Below are 21426 nucleotides of genomic sequence, written 5' to 3' on the forward strand. Positions count from 1 at the left end.
TTATTATAATTTATTTATTAATTTATTTTAATTACCGTTAAAATACGTTGAACCAAATTTTTGCAACCGAATGGTTTTCACGAAATAGAAACCTTGCGACGAACATTGACAAAAACCATTTTCAGTGGATCAGCTCTGGGATGATAAGAATTATAGTTATTGTTTTGTTAATTGTGTGAAAAATATGTTTTGTAAAAAGATAACGTTCATCTCACATTCATGAAAATTAAAACAAAAAAGCGCCTCCTGTCTTAGGCACTTTCAATTTCATAATAACTCCTGATAACTCCTTTTAAGAAAGGGTCACAAAATGGAAAACTGTAGATTATTTCTGTAGGATATTTCGCTTCCATTCCATTTTTTAAAGTAAAACATAATAAAACTTATACTGTTAATGAACACAACTTTATTATCACAATTTTTCAAAATAAATTATTAACTCAAAACTTACCAAACTAAATATAATAAATCAATTAAATAAAAACAGCACACCTACGAATGATAAATAATATAATTATACAGTCATTATTATAAAGACAGTGTTCCCAGTATCACACCATATTTAAATTGCAAGTTTGCTGGATTAGTTTATTAATTAAATCTTTAAAAAATGTTGTCATTGCCATCTATTGCCACTAGAGAGATCAGGACTATCCCTCAATAAAGAATAACAATATTTTCGCGGATTCTTAAATTGAAACCCCACACTAAATGGACCATTACTGACATTGACAGGTATTGTAAACACGCGCAATTGGTCCCTTAAACCTTTAACTGTGCACGTGTCTTCCATGGCGTTAATGTCGATGTCTTTCTTTGATGGCTGCGTAGTTTGCAGCATCTTTTCCGCCGATCTTGTATTTCCGGTAGAAACAATATTTGATAAGATGCTATGAATTAGTTTGTGTCCTTTGAGGTTATTTGGCAGAAGGTTAATGGTTGTATCGTTTTTAATACGCACTTTTGGTTTAATTACCGTTCTTTTGTCTTTGTATGAAATCAATGTCGGTATAGTTTCATTGTTAGTAATTTGTTCGGTTTTATGTTCTTTCGAAGTATTAAGAATGTTTGTAGAGGCGTCAATAGCTACTGTGTTACTGGTATTTCTAAGAGTGGATTCTGTTGTGTTGTTTTGCTTGGATTTTATAGCTTCATTGCTTGTGCATTGTGAAATTCTGAGGGGTTTTGATATTTGATGCTGCATCTCAGTTAGTGTTCCAGGATCTAATGGCTTTTCAGCAGGTTTACTTTCTTTAGGTTCGTGATCGCGTTTTGCTATTTTTGCAGCAATTTTATATTCTTCCTCTGTTTTTTCAGTACTTTTGTTATTACGTACAGCACTACACACATACGTTCCTTTCTTTTGCTTTTGTAATGTTATTGGAGACACTCTGCGTTCAATCGTCTTTGAAGATTTAAAATTTTCGGTTTGTTTCATTTTCTTACTAAACTCGCTGCTTACTTTTGGGTCATATAAATATTTGGTTAAGTCTAAATTGCGCTGCTGAAAATACTTATCTACTTGGTCGGTTAGCAGTAATACTGTAGGTTCCATATGCAGTTTCTCCACAGACGGAAGTGTTTTCAGTTCCGTTATTTCAGTACATTTCGTGTCTTTTTGAGGTGCTTCTTTAGAAGAACTGCTTCGATTATGGTTGAAGTCGACTAGTCTCTCGGGAATATTGAATCCTTTAAGGAACAGCAATGTGTTGCACTGCTTCTACAATGTAAAATGTTTAGCTCAAATGAGTTATACAATTAAAAACATGTATTTATGTAAATTGTAGTCGTTTATAATAGGATTGTGTGAGAAAGAAAAACTAAAAAAAAATGTCTCCCCCGTGACAGTGTTGAAACACTGCCGTGACCAGGATTCGAACCTGGGTTACTACGGCCACAACGTAGGGTCCTAACCACTAGACGATCACGGCTATTGGAGACTTATCCATCAGTTTAAAATACTTTTACATTTACTGATAATTTGTTATGCTCCAATTAGGCCAACGAGTTAAAGTGTAGACAACAAAAACACGCCCGGTTTTTGTGTCTATTGGGAATTTCCCATTGCTCCATGCATATTAAATTTAGACCTTAAGATATCAGAATTATGCCAATCTACTCTCTGATCCAGGAGTGACAGTGACGTTATATTGAAATTATGAAATTCACATGTCAGAGTAGAGACATGTCAGTTCTCAAGATTTTCTTTGATATTTTGTAGTTGTCTGCTTAAGCGTATTTTTAGGTTTAACGAGTGAAAAAAGTCACAGTCTTGTTTGTTATTAATTTGACATTAAAAAATGTGAACTTAAATAACTTAAAAAAATTATACAGGCACTAATAACTGCTGGATGGATCAGTCACAGAAAAGCCATAAATAAGAAAAACACAAATTTGGTAACTTACTGAAACTGAAAAAAATCTGCAGGGCATTTGATTTGAAAATAAACACAAGTGGGTATCTAATTTTATTGCAACAGAAAGTGACACTATTTTGAAAATATTTTTAACATTACCTTCAATTCTCTGTCGCGTTTCAAAGAATCTTCTTTGAACTGGAGCATTTTCTCCATTATTTTGCAACAGCGTTCACATATTTTCGTGGACACCAAGTCAGTCTCACTGATCTAGAGCGAAACAAAAAAAACGCATTTTTAGAAAGGGAATTAAAACAAGATTTTTTTTTCTAAGGGGATTTTTATCATGTCAAAGAACTAAAGACAATAGATAACATAACCCCCAAAATCGAAACTGATAGTACGCCCTCTTGCGGCCTCACACCTTTCGCCAAAATAGTGAGATACGGCCCTTTAGGAAATAATATGCATAACATAAATTGATCCTTTTTTCTTCTACATTGACAAATCTATTTGAAATAGAGATAAAAGTGCTTTCCAGCGGCAACATTTTTGGAATCAACACCTGTTTCTTCATCAAGGTCATACATCAGACATCAACAAATTCACTGTAATCTCACAGGATGACAACTCAAAATTCCTAAGGCGGTTTTCCACAAGAACGCTACCGCTTTTTTTTGTTCACTCCCTGTATATAAGAAAAACATGACCGTCTTACCTTCACCTCGGTTAAATCCAAGATAACCTGTTTCAAGTTCAACTGCGAAAGCTTTGGATCGAAAATGTTAAGCAATTTTTGGTTAGATCCTGGTTCGGGACACAATCTGCACACATTCTGAACAGATGCGGCTTCCATTTCTCAGAAATTAACTTAAAACTACCTAAAATTAAGTAAACGGCACCTGCCGTGTTGTTTTGTTTATTTACATTCCATGAAAATTTAAGTATTAACATACCGCCGATGCACACTCTATGAAGTAATTTGATAGTTTGTCACGTGACACCGATTCGTTTTTTAAATATGTTGATCAGATGACGCATTGTCGAATTAAATACGTCTTTGGATTTATCCCAAGCCGCTAAACAGGCAAGGCTGCAAATACAGTGCGCGGCACTTTGAAATTTGACAGCGTCACATCGTTTTGTCAATGAATTCAACTAGCAAGCAACCGGATTGGAACCAGACTGACTTGATCTTGATACAAGGCATTTACGAATATTCTACCGGTAGATACCTGTTTAACCTAGAGCGTTTGAAAATTGTTTTTGGTAACTACCATTGCCGTTCTGAAATTTTACCCATATACCGAATATATGTACCCGGTTTATGATTTATGGATCGAGAAGTTACGTCGGTAAATTAAGAAAAAAGTGACTTTTGACAGGTTTATGGAGTATCCAGCCACGATGACAGAAAACACACAGACGGTGAAGTGTGTGACTTTTGGCAGTTGGCGGACGGTAACACGTTTTTCAATGATGAGCAGTTATGAACATTCTGCATTTTTCTGAGTGCAAATCAATATGTGTAGCTTGTACAGATCATAATTTTTATTTTCCAAGTGGAATTTGTTGTGTTATCAATAAACTGTTGTGAAGGAATTAATATCCCTGTGTATCCTTAATCAGAAACAACTCAGCTGGCGATCAAGTTCGTTGAACCCTAGGTACACAACACGTGACAATTAGCACAGAAATCGAACCCTAGTTCAGCAAGACGCCACAATTGGTGCCGAAACCTAAGCTCTCCCAAGTCCTAAATATCATAAGAGACCAGAGACACACAAAATGATGATTAACGAGGATAATTCCGACAACACAAGCATGGTTGAGCCGCCAAATCGTATAATGCAACAACCACTGGACGTCAACAGAGTTTCCCTAAAACTCACCGCCTTTTGGACCTCCAAGCCAGCAGCATGGTTTGGTAGGGCTGAAGCGCAATTCCGTGCAGCCAACATCACCCGATCTATTACAAAATTTGACGCGGTTGTCAGCGTATTAGCAGAGGACCAATGCGACATTGTTTTAGACTTACTTACCAACACCCCTCAGGAAAACGACGATCCTTATCAACAGTTAAAGGAGAGGTTGCTCAAAGAAAACAGCCTAAGCGATACCAAACGTTTTAAGACACTGCTGAATGAAATGTCATTGGGTGACAGGAAACCCTCCACCTTACTTCGGGAAATGAGACTCCTAGCACCTGAAATGGATGAAACCTTCCTAAAAAATGTATGGATGGAGAGACTGCCTAGCCACATGAGGGGCATACTAAGTGCCACCAAAGGCAACTTAATGGAACTTGGGGTAACTGCCGACGCTATTGCTGAACACACCAGTTCGTCCTACCTTAATGAGGCCACTTTACGTCCGCCAGTCAAAGAACAAGGCCCCCAGGTAATTACAATGGAGGATTTCGATAAGCTGGTAAAAAGAATTGAGAAACTGGAGTCCACATCTAGGCGTAGACAGCATTCTCAAACTAGAGAGGAAAAGAAGTATCCCATGTGCAGATTCCATTACAAGTATGGTGAAAAAGCCCGTAAGTGCGAAGAACCTTGTAACTTTACCCCTGGGGTGAGTACCAATCAAAAAAACTAAATACGTTGTCAGATGTCACCTCGGATGCCAGAAACAAATCGGCATCTGACAACCAAACTATTAATAGGCTGTATATACATGATAAACGCAACAACTTGTCATTTCTTATTGATACAGGCGCAGACGTTTCTGTTATTCCAAAAACTTTTGTGTTTAACTACCAAAACTTAAAGCCTACTAATTTCACACTGTACACAGCAACCGGCACACCCATCCACACCTATGGAAAAAAGCCATTGTTTTTAAATTTAGGATTAAGGCGAGAATTTAAGTGGGATTTTTACATTTGCGACGTGACAAAGCCACTCCTGGGTGCAGATTTCCTCAGACATTATCAGTTGTTAGTTGATGTGGCCAACAATGAGCTAATTGACAACACAACTCACATCAGGTCCAGGATTAATCAGATCACAATAAATAAAGATGACCACTCTATTTCTTTATCATGTTTTGTAACTTCACAGGTCAGCACTACTTGGCAAGCAATTCTGCAGCGTTATCAAGAGAAAACCAACACCCCAGAAGCTAACATGCCAACTGTGACCGCAGAACATTTAATCGAGACGTTTCCTGCCATTGTACCAATCACAAGTCGCCCTAGACGATTACCTCCTGAAAAATACTTGTCAGCCAAAAAGGAATTTGAACAGATGGTCGCTGAAGGCATCTGTCAACCGTCCAAATCACCTTGGGCATCACCTTTACATCTTGCCCCTAAAAAGAATGGACAATGGAGGCCATGTGGTGACTACCGGAAACTTAATGCTGTAACTGTGCCAGACAGGTATCCTGTTCCAAACATGTTAGATTGTGTGTACATTCTTAATAAAGCTAATTTTTTTACTACATTGGACATCGTGCGAGCTTATAATCAGATTCCAGTTGCCAGTGAATCCATTCCAAAAACAGCAGTAACAACTCCATTTGGGCTATACGAATTTTTAAAGATGCCATTTGGGTTACGAAATGCCGGACAGACGTTCCAGAGATTCATCGACCAAGTGTTAAGGGGACTGGACTTCATTTTTGTGTACATCGATGACATTCTGATTGCTTCAGAGACCTTCGAACAACATCAGGAACATGTTTCACTCGTATTAAACAAACTAGCTGTTCATCACATAAACATTAACATTCAAAAGTGCCACTTTGGTAAAAAGGAAGTTGATTTTTTGGGTTTCAGAATCACAAATACCGGAATTTCACCACTTCCAGAGAAAACCATTGCCTTACGAGAATACAAGAAACCTACTAATATTCAAGAACTTCGACGTTTCTTAGGACTCATAAACTTTTATAGGCGACACATTCCTAATGCAGCTGAGCTACAAGCTCCTCTTCATGACGTTCTCCACAACAAGACAAAAAAGAACGATAAAACTCCGATAGATTGGACTAATAGTATGGAAAATGCTTTTCAAAGTTGCAAAGAAAGTCTGACTTCAACCGCAAGTTTAGCTTACCCAGACAATTCAGAATTAGCGTTAATTTGCGACGCATCAGAAACCAGTATTGGAGCTGTCTTACAGCAGAGTGATAAGCGACCCTTAGGATTTTTCTCAAAGAAACTCAGCGTTTCAGAAGTCAAATACAGCACATACGACCGCGAACTTCTCGCTATATATGCTGCTGTGATACACTTTAGAATCTACTTAGAGGGCAGAGAAGTAACTATCTATACTGATCATAAACCATTGATTTATGCTTTTCAGACAAAACATAGCAGTAACTCCAGAGAAACAACACGTCGTGCTAGACAGTTAGAGTTCATCAGTCAATTTACTACAACCATTAAGTACTTAAAAGGGGAAGAGAACGAAGCAGCAGACGCACTGTCTCGAGTCCAAGAAATTTCATATACAGCTTCTTTAAACTATGAAGAGATCGCAAAGGCACAGCTTGACGACGTAGAACTTAAACAATACCAACAGCAGCTTGACATGAAATTTGAAAACCTAAAATTTCCAGCGCTAAAACTTAGCCTAACTTGCGAAACATCCACTGGAAAATTTCGACCTTACGTACCGAAAGGATTTCGGAAACAAGTATTCGACTCAATCCATGGGTTGGCACATGCAGGCATCCGGGAAACACGCAGGTTAGTGACAGAAAAGTTTTTTTGGCCATCAATGAACAAGGACGTACATTTGTGGGCTAAAACATGTATATCTTGCCAAAGGTCAAAAGTACATAAACACACAAAAACTGAATTGTTAACAATACCCACACCTAAAGCTAGATTTTCATGTGTACACCTTGACATTGTTGGACCCTTACCAGTATGTGAAAGCTTTAGATACTGCATAACTTTAATTGACCGTTATTCACATTGGCCAGAAGTTATTCCTGTAGCAGACATTCGAACTGAGACAGTTGTTCGATCAATTTTTATGCATTGGATTTCCAGATTTGGTTCACCAGAGATTATCATAACTGACCGTGGAACTCAGTTCGAGAGTGCTTTATTTACCAGTTTTTATACTTTGTTGGGCATCAGAAGAGTTAGGACTACAGCTTACCACCCACAAAGCAATGGAAAAATAGAACGTTTCCATAGAACGTTAAAAACTGCCATCACAGCTCACAACAAACCGGATTGGTTATCAGCACTCCCTGCAGTACTCCTTGGATTAAGGACAGCCTTAAGGGATGACGCCAAATATTCCTCAGCCGAAATTTTGTATGGAGAAGGACTACGATTACCATCTGAGATGTTTTCACCGAATCAAAATTCACCACCTTTAAGCCTATTCATGCAAAACTTGAAGGAGAATTTGAGTTTTATGCAACCAGCTCCTACAAAATGGAACTCAAAACAAAAACCGTTTGTTAGCCCTGACCTAAAGACTGCGACCCACATTTTTCTGCGTGAAGATATGGTGCGTAGACCTCTATCAGCACCTTATACCGGACCACACGAAGTTATTGCACGGAATGACAAAACCATAGACATTCGCGTGAATGGACATGTGACCAAGGTTAGCCTAGACCGAGTCAAGCCAGCATACATCTTGCAAGAAGACCAAGCAGCGGCAGTTCGTCATGACCATGACTATACCTTCCACAATCAGAACATCTTGTCTAGCAAGAAAACCGTCCGTTTCCAGGACAACAGTGACGACGTCACTGGAGGGGGGGTATATGGAGTATCCAGCCACGATGACAGAAAACACACAGACGGTGAAGTGTGTGACTTTTGGCAGTTGGCGGACGGTAACACGTTTTTCAATGATGAGCAGTTATGAACATTCTGCATTTTTCTGAGTGCAAATCAATATGTGTAGCTTGTACAGATCATAATTTTTATTTTCCAAGTGGAATTTGTTGTGTTATCAATAAACTGTTGTGAAGGAATTAATATCCCTGTGTATCCTTAATCAGAAACAACTCAGCTGGCGATCAAGTTCGTTGAACCCTAGGTACACAACACGTGACAATTAGCACAGAAATCGAACCCTAGTTCAGCAAGACGCCACAGGTTTTTCCTTAAAATTTAGAATCATAACCTCAAAAATTAGTTTATGGTTGACAGTTTGGCGGTTTGTTCCACAGTTTAGCAAGCTTATGAGAGTGACCTGTTAAATTAAAATGGATTTTAGAATATGTTCTGTGTGTGAGATGGAGGAAGAGTATGCCGATATTGTGTCAAAGACATATCAGGAATAGGAATACCAATCGCGTTCTAAAATTCATTCGACCGTAATGAACCAGATCCTTAAAAGTTACACCGATTGTGGTGAACAGTGGAATTAGCAGGTAAAATTTTCGTAAATGCCTATAGAAACAGAGACCGGTAAATGTTTGGTCTGGGAACTATCGTTGTTGTTGTTTCTGGGTTTTTATGGCACTACCAGCTAGGGGTATTTTGCCAGCTCGTTACGAGAGAGGCTCAGATAGTCGGGTTAGAGCCCCAGATAGCTACAAAAAGTTTTAAAAAATCGCTCAAAGGCACGATCCGAGCAAAAGATATAGTCATTCCTCCTGGAAACTATAACCGTCACTGTCAAGCCCACGTGGTCTTCTCCTAGGTTTTCACCCTTTCCGCCTCTTGAAAGTGCTCCGCACAAGACAATTCCCCGTAGACTTTTAGGAATCGACGTTTCCACTTAGAGGCCCCACATTTCCACTCGACCGGCTGCGGAATTCGGTCATCAACTTCAAATTTCTCTGAACACCGTTTCAAGAAACGTGGTTTCCTAGTGGCAAAAAATGGCACTCACGAAACTGACGTGTGATACGTTTCAAGTTGAAAACTGAACTGAAACTATCGTTATTTCAGATCATTTGTTGGGTCTCAAATTTTCAGGTAGTAAAGAATTCTAAAACTGCATCTGTGAGTGTTTTCACTCTGTGTGTTTCAATACAAAATCATTTTACGAAGTTCTACAACTTAAAAACTAAAAGAACTGAGCCACAGTGTAGTATTGCTAAAGCTAAAAGGAAAGTTATGGCGTTCTCAGTACTGAGATAGAAGACAAAAGGGGTTATTTAAAAATAAGTTTGTAATATCTGCCTTTTGCAGCATCAACCTCTGCCTTTACCCATACTTTAATGCATTAAGTTTAATTACCGTGGTATTACCATTAAAATTGGTCCTTCAACCACTACAAACTTTTGCTAATGGTTTTATTAGTACACTCAACACTTTTTGTAAATTCTTTATTAGGGTAGAAAACTTGTATACATCTTTTACTTAATTATTAATAAGGCCATCGATAGTCAAAAAGTGACTCAAAGCAATTTACAAAAAATAAATAAAGTCCCATTTGTGTAAGAAGTTTATACACTGGTCAGTCAAATACTAAGAAAACGTTTGATCAGCACCTCTTTGATAAACAGCACAATTATTGTCATAATCTTAAAAACATTATAAACCGAAAAACTTAAATATTCTGAAAACTAAGACACTAAAATACTTCAAACTCAGATCGTAACTATAAACCAATCACGACACTCCAACTTACTTCAACTCCCAAATATTCTTAACTCTCAATTTGGAGCGCCGGGAAGACTTTGGCATTTTACCAATTTTTACCTTTATGAAAGGTCTTTTAGACCTTTTTCGAGTTTCCGCTTTGGAGACTCTACGAGAAGAGCTGGCGCTTGCTTCACTTTGACCTTCTGTCGAACAGCCAGCTTTAGGATCCGCCACATTTGGACTAGTTTTGCTACTAGACGCAGTAGGATTGCTGATAACAGGTAGTGGTCCCATACTAAGAGTGTAGTTTTGCAGTAGGGGTGTGGTTTGGATTGAAGCATTGCCCAGAGGATTAAAGATGGCGTTATTAATAGTTTGGCTAGGTTGAAGTGAGAGGCCGGCTCCTTGGAGAATCGCTGAATGATTGGGAAGAAATATTGACATGGTAGGAGTGGTGGTCATTAGTTGAATTGAAGAGACCGATAATTGAGAGGATTGTACAAAAGTTAAAGGGTAAGTGGTGTTCATTAGGGAAAGCTCCGCTTTAGGGGGTTTCTTAATTCGTTTCTCCACCAACTCTAGGTTATTCCATAAGCCTGATTTGTCTTTGATTTGATTCGTCTCAGATGAAATGTAGGTGACGTTGTAATTTCCATACGAAATTTTGACTGGAACTGAGTAAGATAATAAGTTACTTTTAAAATTTTTTAAGGTGCAAATTCCTTCGGCTTTGATTATAGGTGGATGATTTTCAATTTCAGTTTGAACTCCTGCTTCCAGCCTACATAATTTAGAAACCATACTGACAATACTTTTTACAACTTTTTGCTCAGGTGTTAACTCAGTCGGTGACGATTTCTCCAGTACTGAATCGTTACAAATTCCTATGATAGGTCTCACCACACTTGAAGATGTGGGAGCTACTAAAGTCACAGCATCTTTGCTTTTCACTTCAATAACGTCATTGCTACTCTCTGTAGCTGTTTCTTCGTCATCTTCGATAACAATAACTTTACTGGTTGACGGTTTTTCCAATCCGGGTATGAGATTGAAGTCGACGAATGTTTCTCTGTACCTCTTCCGTATGTTTAAATCTCGCTCAACTTTATCCAAATACACAATAGGTGCGGGATTTTCTAGAATTCTTTTCACTTCGCACTGTTGTACATGGTTGTTCTTCTTTTCTACCGACTTCAGTTTGATTTTGCAAAATTCGCACACTCTATGTCGACTATGGTGCTTTTTCAAAGATGCTACATTGTTCTGCGCAGTGTTGCAAATTTTGCATATCAAAATGCTGGGAAATTTAGCAAGACTCGTTGAGGGAGTGAGTCCTAGTGATTCTATAAACGCCGGTTTAGTGGTGTTAGTGGAAGAACTCGCAACACTGTCGTCATTTTTGGTAGGTCCAGGGTTTAATGACACCACGTGAGACACTTTCAGCATATCATCTCCAACGTCATCCCAATCTTTGAGGATGCTCTCTTTAATTTCATCCACTGCTGATAAGATTTTCACTTCTTTGGCAGCTTTAAAACGAACGGATGTTCTTTTTCGAGCTACCTGCCGTATTTTTAACGCACTTGGTTTGTAAATGTACTTGTACATGTCCAGTTTACGCGTCCTGAAGTAGGATTCCACTTCGTCCATTCCCAGCGAAACTGTTGGGGCAACATCCCTATGAAGACACTTTTTAGGCAGTTTAAATGTAGGGTTGTTCTTGTAAATGTCGATTATAGAAGGGTGTACTCCCTTGTTGTTTTTGCGACATTTGGCTCGATATGCCACTCTTCTGTTGATGTTGGACGTTTTGAGTAACATATCAAATAATTCGCTGCTGGTCGGTTGTGGAGGTGGAGGTTGTTCTTTCTTTTTAATGATGATTCGTGTGTTGGCTAGACGTAGGCCTTTGTCACTTAAATACAACTGGCATTTTTGCTGTAAAAATTGTTATTTATAAAACAATAAAGAAGTACTAATGTGGAGAGTGTACTACCTTTAAATCTTGGTCCTGTTTCATCGCAGTCTGTCGGATTTGTGATATTATTCGGGTGTTTTTGTAACATTTCTTACAGATTTTTTTTGAGATTATGTCTGATTCTGATATCTGAAAAATAAAATTTAGTTTAGTATTATCATAACTTGTACAGCAGTGGTATGTATCATGTGGATCAATTTTACGAGTGCAAAATATGAAACTTGTCAAGTTTCAAGCAAAAATAAAACTTGCCCACGTTTTTACGAAACTGTACGTTTCTTGATTAGATTTAAATTGTTTATTTCGCGGGCAGTATGACGTAGATAACTATAAGCGTTCCTATTGGATGTGGTAATTTCGACCGTTTATTTTGACGTCCCAATTGCGGTTAGGTTGACTTTTGTATTTGTTGGGTTAGGTTTAAAACTAGAGCATTGCTGTACTGTTTCAATGACGTTTGATAGAGAAGGATACGCCAGTTCAAAAAAACGCACATAACTTAGCGGCATGGCTGTGCGCAATAGGTGCTTTGCAACGTTGCCATCAAAAAAGAGTTCTCTTATGATATTGCACTGAAACTAAACTGTATTATTTTATCAAGCCATGTTTTTTGTTTTAAATCTGCTATATTATTTATATGGATATTATCATGGTTTAGTCAGGTCGCATTAAGTGGCAACAGGACAAACTAATGCTTCGTCCTTCCGTACAAGGCAATATTTTACCGTTTATTGGTCAATAACTTACTACGTCATACTAGCTGACTTTTTGAACAATGTTGGTAGTAAGAGCGTATGTTTTTTCAAAAATAAATAAAATACTTGTATTATTTTCTTGGTTGTTCTTCTCAAATGTAAAATACAGAAAATATGGGGGAGACCCTTATTTGTACTCTCATGCGATATTGATTCATTTACTTACATACCCACATGACTCACATGCAAACAAAATACAGAGAAGACTCAATCTTTTTCTGTATATCTACAAGCAGAGATTAACTGCATTTATTAAAAATGTTGTGATGGTTTCTATAAAACAAAAACACGTTTAACAAAAAGACTTTACTTAATTACTTATTTGGTACACTCAGTTTCGTTAATTATCATTTTACACAAGTTTTTCATTATCCCGCTTGTCTATTCTAATCACGTACTCTAAATTTTTCAATTTAAGGTCTCTTATTATTTCCATAACTGTTTTCCAAACTGATAAAGAAATGTTGAATTTTGACAACAATATTTGTCTCGAAATTATAAATGACATGTCTCGATGCACTTATTGAAATGGCACTCAAAATTTAGGTACTTTAGGTTTAGGCCAAAGATCCTGCCTGAGAACAGTATACCAACTTTCATCAGAACCTTATCACTCCAAAATGTTCACCAAGTATCATTGTGGATTTGAATTCATCAGAATTGAATTTCTTCTTCATCTTCATCTTCATTTCTTCGTCATCAATGCAAGAATTTCTATTCATTCCAGTTTTGTCTTGCGTCATTTCTGTTTCGATCGATATACACTGGTCCCAATCGCCTTGGCTGGATCTGAACCACAAAAGCCAATAAGCTCCAGTTCTATTCCGGACTGCCATGCAAGGGTTGAACATTTAAGTGCATCTACACCAAATGTTGACGGTTGGTCACATAATTTTATAAAAGAAACTTTTGTTTTGTGACCCAACTGTCAAAGTAAGTCACATTCGATTCGACATATATTTGGTTAGGTTGGCAATGGTTTTTCCTTATTGCCGTTGATTTCTTACATCGTATAGCACAAATATATGCAACAACCTTCTAAATTTAGTCAACAAAAAATTAAATCACCTCATCCAATCAAAAAAAAAATTTATTACATACATCGTTCTCATCATATATCACATCATTTCCTTGTTGAGAAAAAAACCATTAACAATAAGTATGAGAAGTCGAAGAAATTACCGTTATAAAAAAGGGTTTCTGTAATAAAAAATACAATCAGTGTATGAAGTTTTAACTGTAGTAACAACTAGTAGAGTTTCTGCTAAACAAAAAAAAAATTGTTTTCCTCCGAAGCAAATAATAATTACAACTAGAATAATATTATTATGTAGATATAAATTAATTGATCCAGATAATGTAGTAGTCAGTCGAGATCAATCGATGACGTCAGTAATAACACATACCTACACAGTATGATAAAGTCAGAAAGATGGCCGCTAAGAAATAAGATTGCGTTTATTAAAAAAAAATTAATAGTCTAACCTGCCACCTCTCTTGTATGTACTATAAATCGAAATAATAATCAGTAACAAAAAACCTTAAGTAACATGATACATAAGGAATGGTATTTATACAATTTACAAGTCAAAATGCTTAGAAAATAAACTATGATTTGGATTGGTCTCTTGATATCCAGACCATCTTCCAATAAGTTCTGTCCTACTCGCTGCTAGGCTACGAAACAGCTGGCAGCTCTGCAACTCACGACTTTTAAGACGATATCTTAAATATAGTTTGATTTTAGTAAGTTGATCATCACGTGACTAAAGCAACTTGGTGAGCTCAAACATTCTCTTTTTGGGACTAATGTCAAATGTCATGATAGCAAATAGTACTAGTAATCAGTCTCAGACATACGTGTGGGTGTTAATTTGTAGAAAATGCTTTGTCACGTTATGGTCAACTTTCGCGAATCGGACTGTATGTTAGTTGTATTCGAGTACTTAACGTTACAAACGCACAGTGCGTTAAGTGTTCTGTTTGTTTCAAACATTCTCGGTCACACTTCGAGAGTATTTCCCACTTTTTAACTGTAAAGTCCTCCGAATACACGAAATAAAAAAAAGCTACTACTCAATAATCAAACTACTTCCTAAGAAATTAGACTCGTGTAGAGTGAAACCACTCATCCTACATTGTAGGGTATAAAAATGACAGTAACAAAAAATTCTTCACTGTAACTCTCTGATACTTTTTACCCTAAAAACCGGCTTAGACTGGATAGAATTATCACTACTACATTGATGACTATAACTCACAGAAGTAACATCCTTTTTGTTACCTTTAGTTGGCGCTACCGACGAAACCACTGTTTGTTGGCCAGATTGATTCCCAACAGTTGGCGCCACTTCGCTAGCATTTGACTTCGCAACCACATGCAACGCTGTCTTTTTTACAACCGGGTATTGATTCGGTTTAGACGCTTCGCGTGTTATACTAATGGTAGAATTTTGATACAGTACGTTTGATGACTGATTATTCACGTTAACACCTGGGTTTGGTGTTTTTGCTTGATCTCTGCCAGTATTATAAAGAACCGGTACCAATCTAGTGTTGAAGGTCATTCTATTTGGCGCCATACTTCTAACCAGCTGCATATCCGAAGTAATTGTAGTGTTGCCTGAAAAACTTGCGGGCACTCGGTTTGGAATTACTGCGGAAGTTGTAACAGTACGGTTTGGAGGAGGTGTTGGTGCGACTCTAAATTGACTAGCTCCATTGATTTTTTTTTTGTTAATGGCATTATTGGGGGGCTTCTGTGATGGTGCATTCGGTCGCGCTTTAGATACCGTTGTAACCACTTGTTTGCCATTGCGATTCTGAAGAGCTGTGTTCAAAAACTTTCTTTCGAAGTCCTGAAATCCTAATACTGGCGTAGGCTGTGGTATACTACTCACGTAACTTTGCAGCAAAGGTGTTGCGGACGATAAATTTATCTGTGGAGTCGGTTTTGGTAAAGTGGCGATTGATGGTTGAATTGCTTTACTAACTTGACTGTTCAGAAGTGTTGGTGGCCGGGTTGTAGGGATGGTCTGTGCAAGGACTGAAACTTTTTCTTTGTTATTATCACGACACATTACAATTCTTATTTTACGCGAATATGCCACCGGTAAGGAATCTAAGTCACTGTTTTTCTTTGTCTTGTTATTTTTGTTAGGGTTGCAGTACTTGTATTGGATATGATAAGGACCTTTGGTGATATTGATCGGAATCTTAAACACCAACAATTGGTCTTTCAGACCTTTAAATACGCACCCGCCTGAAGCTGGATTTGTATTGATATTCAAGTTGAGGGGTAGATTAGTTTGAACCATTTTTTCAGTAAATGTTCTTCTAGCATTTGCCTTTTCCTTCGCCCAACGTATAACTTGTTTAAGAAACTGTTCATCATTGATACCTGTCATGTTATATGGGAGAGCACTATTCTTGATGTCGATATCAGGCCTGACAATGGAAACCGAACATGGTGAGATTTCCACTAAGCTTTGTGAAATTTCCTCTGAGCTTTGTGAGATTGCCACTGAACTTTGTGAGTTTGTCACTGAACTTTGTGAGATTGCCACCAAACTTGATGGGATTGCCACACTTAAATTCCTCTGTTCGTTTTCACTATCACGGTTTAACAAATCGACCATCACATTTACTACGTCAGACGTATCCTTAGAAGGAAGAGAAGGAAATCCTTCAAATGACTGAGAGTATTTACTTCTAATACTCGGATTTAAATGAATAGGTTCTAATCTAACAAATGGTTGAGAAGTCAGAATTCTTTTGACCTCGCATAAGTCTTTTAAGTGTAAGTCTTTGGTTGCGATACTTTTAAACGTTATTTTGCAAAACTGACAAACTCTGTGTTTGGAAAGATGCATTTTCAGTGCAAACGATGTGCTGTAAAAAGTTCTACAAACGTGACACTCCAGCAGCGTTTTGGATTTTACTGTTGTAATTTGTTTCAGATCATTACTTTCAAAATTATTGGACGAGTTCTTGCTTTCCTCTTCCGATGCAACTTTTGATACCTTAGAAGGACCAGGTTCACTGCCAGACGTAGACAGCTTTCTCTTAAGCATTGGAGTACACTTGTATTTTTCTTTCTCGTTTCTACTGATTTTAATCGGTGAGACTGTCCTCCTGGCCTCTGTACCTTCTTTATTAGCATCTGAACCTTGTTTCTGAACTGGCTTGTAGATAAACGAATTCATATTTAAACTGCGCTCTTTAAAATACTTTTTGACTTCATTTGCTGCTATTGATACGACAGGGGCCATATTTTGTTGTCCTAATGACTTGGATAGTTTCAATTCGGGATATTTCGTACAAAGTTGCTGAATAGATGGGTGTATTTGATTCTCAATTGCAGAAGATTCACTCTCAGTCGGTTCACTTTCTGGCTCGTCCTTCACTTCAACTTCCCCGTTGGGAACGGAAAATCCATTTTGAACCAGCAATATTTTACATATGGCCTGTAACAACCAGTAGATATTAAGTATTCCAAAGAGACGCTCTGTGGGTGACCTGTTTACCTTTAACGATTTATCCTGCTTCAGAGCGTCCTGACGGAATTGAAGCATTTTCAAAGTAATGTTGCAACAGCGTTGACATATTTTCTGTGACACCAAGTCACTTTTGGACACCTGAAACAAAACGAGCTGATCATGTAAAAGTTTCCACTAATATCGTCATTGTTAGTATAAGTTACAGATCAATTAAACAATACTAAATGAGTTGAAAAGTCTTTATTGCATTTCTAAATACAACAATACTTAACTTATACACTATTCAAATGCACACGACACTCAAACCACTTAAAGCACTGAAACCTCCTTAATAAAACTGCACGGTATTATTTATGGGTCGTCGTGTGTGATTGGAAACGCGTATTATTTGTTTTTGTTTTTAATTTTCATGTAAAGCACAAGTGAAACTTTGGATCAGTTTGTGTACAAAAACTATTGTATTTTGTAAATGTAACTTTATTTTTACATAAACACATCACAAATACGTAAACTGTACTTCTCTAGAAAATTCCTACAGCACCAAGAAAAATTATACAATTTTTCAGCAGTAGTTTATATTTGGCATCAAAAGCCTTCTTCAAGTCTAAAAACATGCCAATACATAATGGATTAGGAGGAGGTAGTAGACGCTAGAAATCGGATAAAATTAAATTAGCACACTATTTTTCAGGCTCAGATGCTCTACCATTGGCGAACAAAATATTGCAATTTTGTCCAATTAGCCGCAAGCTGAATCACATAATAACTTGCTAAGCATAATTAAAAATATATTTTTGTTTTCTACTAATCTCCAAAACACTGAATGTTTAATTTACAAAAAAGGATTACAAAAGGTGTAGAGGTATTACAGTAACTGAGATATAATGGAAGACCACCCTCTGTACGTCTGTCGTATGGAAAAATGTATCACTGACCATACAAAAGTAAAGATAAAGCAACGTTATAAATCACAATTTTTCCATTCTGTTGTTAGTCGGGCAAGTCGTATTTTTTATTTTAGAATTATGTGACACCAAAGCAAAAAAATAAATGTCACTTTTGACGTGTAGGCCAGTGTCAATTAGGTTGTAATATTGGTATGTACTAATGTCATGGATACTTTGAACTATTTTTTTAACAGTTTGTCTTTTCTAATTTATTGTTACACATACATATTCAAAGACACCCTATACTAACTTGTGATTTGACTGTGACAGGTGCAAGATGTCAAGGGCTTTCTTAAATAGAGTTGAGTAACGTACGTCTTAGAAAGTTTCTTTCGTTCCCAAACCGGATACTTTCCGGGAAGAAAATAAACCTTGCTGGGAAAGTTTCCACTTACCACCATTTGTTAATTGTCAATTCTCACGTTTTCCACTGGGAAGTCTAGTACAAAACTAGGAAGGTATAGTTATGCAATATGTTAAGGATGCAAAGGCAACATTGCGTGTTGTGTCCGTGAGGAGACAACATTATTGAATTGAATGACAACATTGACAGTTTGACATGACACCAAATGTCAATATCAAATACCTGGACAGTTTCGAAAGAAATACGAAAATTCCCAGATTTGCCCAAGTGTAGTTCAGACTGTGACTTTTTCAAGTCGTTCTGACACATTCTAAATTAAAATCAACCTAAACTCTGTTTAAAATACGAGGGATAAATACATAACTGTCATTTAAATTAATAATTGGCAACAAATGCGTATTTTCCAACCATTCCACTGTCAAACAATATTGTGTTTTCAAACCAATGAAACAACAAGAAATCCAACATAACAACTGGCAAGTTTCTGTCAAAAATGTATTGTATAAATAAATATGTTGTTTAATTTTAATAATAGTTTATTATAACTGCAATGCTTATAATATATAAAACAAAGCGAAAATATTTGGCAACATTGTACACATCTGTCAACCTTTCCAGGAAACGGGAATGGGGATAAAACCAGTTTATACCCATATTGGTTTAAATGGATGAAAAAACATAAAAAAAACAACAAAAATATGTCATATTTACCCTCTCTTAAGTAGATCTAGGTACAAGAGCACAAACTATTTAATCAATTCACAAATTTAAAAATAAATGTCGACAAAACTTAATTATTATGAGTTGTGTTCAGTTTATTCCTCGCCAGACCAAGCAGACAATAACAGAATCAAAATTTGACAATTGTTGTCACATGACACTCCATTGTGTACGATTACCGCAGTCACGTGATAACTGTCAGATATGTCATAAACGAATATGATATCCAAAATGACATGAAACTGACACATAACCAACAACGGTCGTGTTTACTTCAGTCACGTGACAGTGACATTTCATTTCACGCAGGTCTGACAACCGATCCAACCACGAATAACGAACGAACAAAAAGGAATAATATTAAAAGAAAGTGAGATTGCGCATAGTCTATTAATCAGTCCCAGTACATAAAAATGGCCGACTTACCTCGATGCCCGTAGTAACCAAAATCACGTCCTTAATGTTATTTTCCTCGGCAAACTTGTGATCGAACACGTTTAATAAAGGTCGATTTTCCCCTGTTTCTGGGCATAATCTGCACACGTTTTGTACGTCGGATGCCTCCATTTTTCACTTAAAAATTAGCCTAAACCGATCTAATAACGTGTACTAGCATATACCAAGCCAAAGAGGGAACACGGACGGAACGAAGGTTAGACGGATCCGACCGCCACCGCCGTGGCTGAACTACAACGTTGCCAACTGCTGTGGACATAAAAATAATTGAACTGGCGCAGTGACGCATAAATGTTGATTTTACTAGTTTACTGCGCTTCTGCAGTTTATTTTTAGGTTGGTCCCTGCGTTGGTCTGGTTTGGTTTTTAAAAACCCAGATTTGTATGTATACTGTATAGTGTCAATTGTAAAATTTAATGAGAGGGGTGTTAATGATAAGTCTGGTCTACATGTTCAAATCACACCTAGTTTGTGATTGGTCAAAAAAAGCAGCTTCTTGACCATTCACAAACAACAAACAGTGTTGTGACATACGCAAATACTTCACATGTGGATTTGCCTTAAGAGGATAAAATTCTTAAACCACTTAATTTAGTTATAAAGTTGCCTTGAAGATGAAATCTAGCTGCTTAGAACTTTTAATTGTCTACGTGCTAACGCTTTTATAGATTCTCAATGATTAGCTGCGTTAACGCGTATTTTTAAAGTCAACAGTTTAGGTATTGTTGCCAACACAAGCACCACAATTTTATAAAAAGTGTTCTTAAAGTGCTGATGAATTAATGGTGGATCCAACTGTCACTGTCTTTTAAGTCAACATAAATCTGTGATGAATACAACATAGCCTCAACTTTCCACCAAGCCTCAGAGCTGATTGATTTGTTGATTTCATGTTGGAAGTCAATTTTCACCAATGACAATGTAAGCTTTTTTGACGTTATGTATTAGCCTTTCCGGCATTTGTTATTGTTGGTTGGGTTTGTTGATTAAGGAAAATAGAAAAGGCATAAAATACTCAGCAAAGGTTCTTTAAATGTAAATCCCGTTTTTTAAGTCAACAAGAAAAATGTTGCCAACCAGCTCAACAGTTCCAACACAATCTCAACACTACTTCAACAAAACCATTCTCTGACGTCATTCATCACAACTTAATGTTGACTTTAAAAATACGCGTTTACTAATTAGTCTTAGTTTAAAAACCATCTCTATAATCTTGTAAAAGTAGATACAAATCTAAGTGCGGCAACACTGCCCATTCTAAAGGTTATTTCTTCCCCTACTTTTTCACATAAACCCACCGCCACATACTACTCGTGCTGCATATTTCGATTATTCGCTTAGCGGCGACGCGACGATCCGTTTTATTTTTACTTGTGATTGGTTCACTGACCTTTACTACCTGACCAAATTGCATTAACTCTATAATAAAGTTATAAACAAATGGCTACTTGTAAATGTAATGTTAGCAGAGTAAAACCATTATAAAATGTGATAGAAACTAAACAGCATTTTTAATCTTTCTAAATTTAAGCGCCACCTATGAACAATTGACACGAACCTTTTTAGATTGTACGTCAAATACAGAAACCTGTACACTGCTCTGAATATAAAAGATGGCGCTGTTTACAGTGACTTCTTTAGCGCTGTATACGTGTTTGTTACTTTGCCACTACATACTAGACGGCGCTTTATTAAGCGATTTTAATTTAATAAATATAATTAATAATTAATGTGAAACAAGGGGAAAACAGAACAAATCAAAACATCGATTTGTTATTGGCCGCATTCATAAGTACACATCGATTAGCAATCGACAGTTTTCTTATG

At 37.0% G+C, this 21426-nt stretch overlaps 1 protein-coding gene, 2 long non-coding RNA genes and 1 other non-coding gene across 4 annotated transcripts; 1 reads left to right on the forward strand and 3 right to left on the reverse strand.

Annotated features, from left to right (window-relative positions):
• Window positions 1–391: 391 nt before the first annotated feature.
• Window positions 392–19847, reverse strand: LOC145724643 (uncharacterized). Its single transcript, XM_081972998.1, has 7 exons — window positions 19569–19847; window positions 11876–11986; window positions 9926–11817; window positions 4250–4326; window positions 3076–3215; window positions 2517–2627; window positions 392–1720 (listed from the first exon to the last, which is right to left on the reverse strand). The coding sequence occupies exons 1-7, from the start codon at window positions 19707–19709 to the stop codon at window positions 617–619; spliced, it is 3576 nt and encodes a 1191-aa protein (XP_081829124.1). The 5' UTR covers window positions 19710–19847; the 3' UTR covers window positions 392–616.
• Window positions 1860–1931, reverse strand: TRNAH-GUG (transfer RNA histidin (anticodon GUG)). The gene has a single exon. It is a non-coding gene; the product is annotated as a tRNA-His (tRNA).
• On the forward strand, window positions 3317–9720 carry LOC145725612 (uncharacterized). The gene is made up of 2 exons (XR_014177357.1): window positions 3317–3742; window positions 8440–9720. It is a non-coding gene; the product is annotated as an uncharacterized LOC145725612 (long non-coding RNA).
• LOC145725611 (uncharacterized) lies at window positions 17568–18441 on the reverse strand. Its single transcript, XR_014177356.1, has 2 exons — window positions 17818–18441; window positions 17568–17761 (listed from the first exon to the last, which is right to left on the reverse strand). It is a non-coding gene; the product is annotated as an uncharacterized LOC145725611 (long non-coding RNA).
• Window positions 19848–21426: the final 1579 nt, after the last annotated feature.

Source organism: Ips typographus, linkage group LG2, assembly GCF_016097725.1.
Source record: "Ips typographus isolate SLU linkage group LG2, UJ_Ityp_2.0, whole genome shotgun sequence".
Taxonomy (NCBI): Eukaryota; Metazoa; Arthropoda; class Insecta; order Coleoptera; family Curculionidae; genus Ips; species Ips typographus.

Excerpts from the sequence above, each read along its gene's own strand:
- LOC145724643 (XM_081972998.1), bottom strand. The coding sequence starts at position 19,709 with ATGGAGGCATCCGACGTACAAAACGTGTGCAGATTATGCCCAGAAACA. Across the intron at positions 11,987-19,568 it reads TGGTTACTACGGGCATCGAG|ATATCAGAATCAGACATAAT; the intron begins GTAAGTCGGCCA and ends TTTATTTTTCAG. Across the intron at positions 11,818-11,875 it reads AACAGGACCAAGATTTAAAG|CAAAAATGCCAGTTGTATTT; the intron begins GTAGTACACTCT and ends CAATTTTTACAG.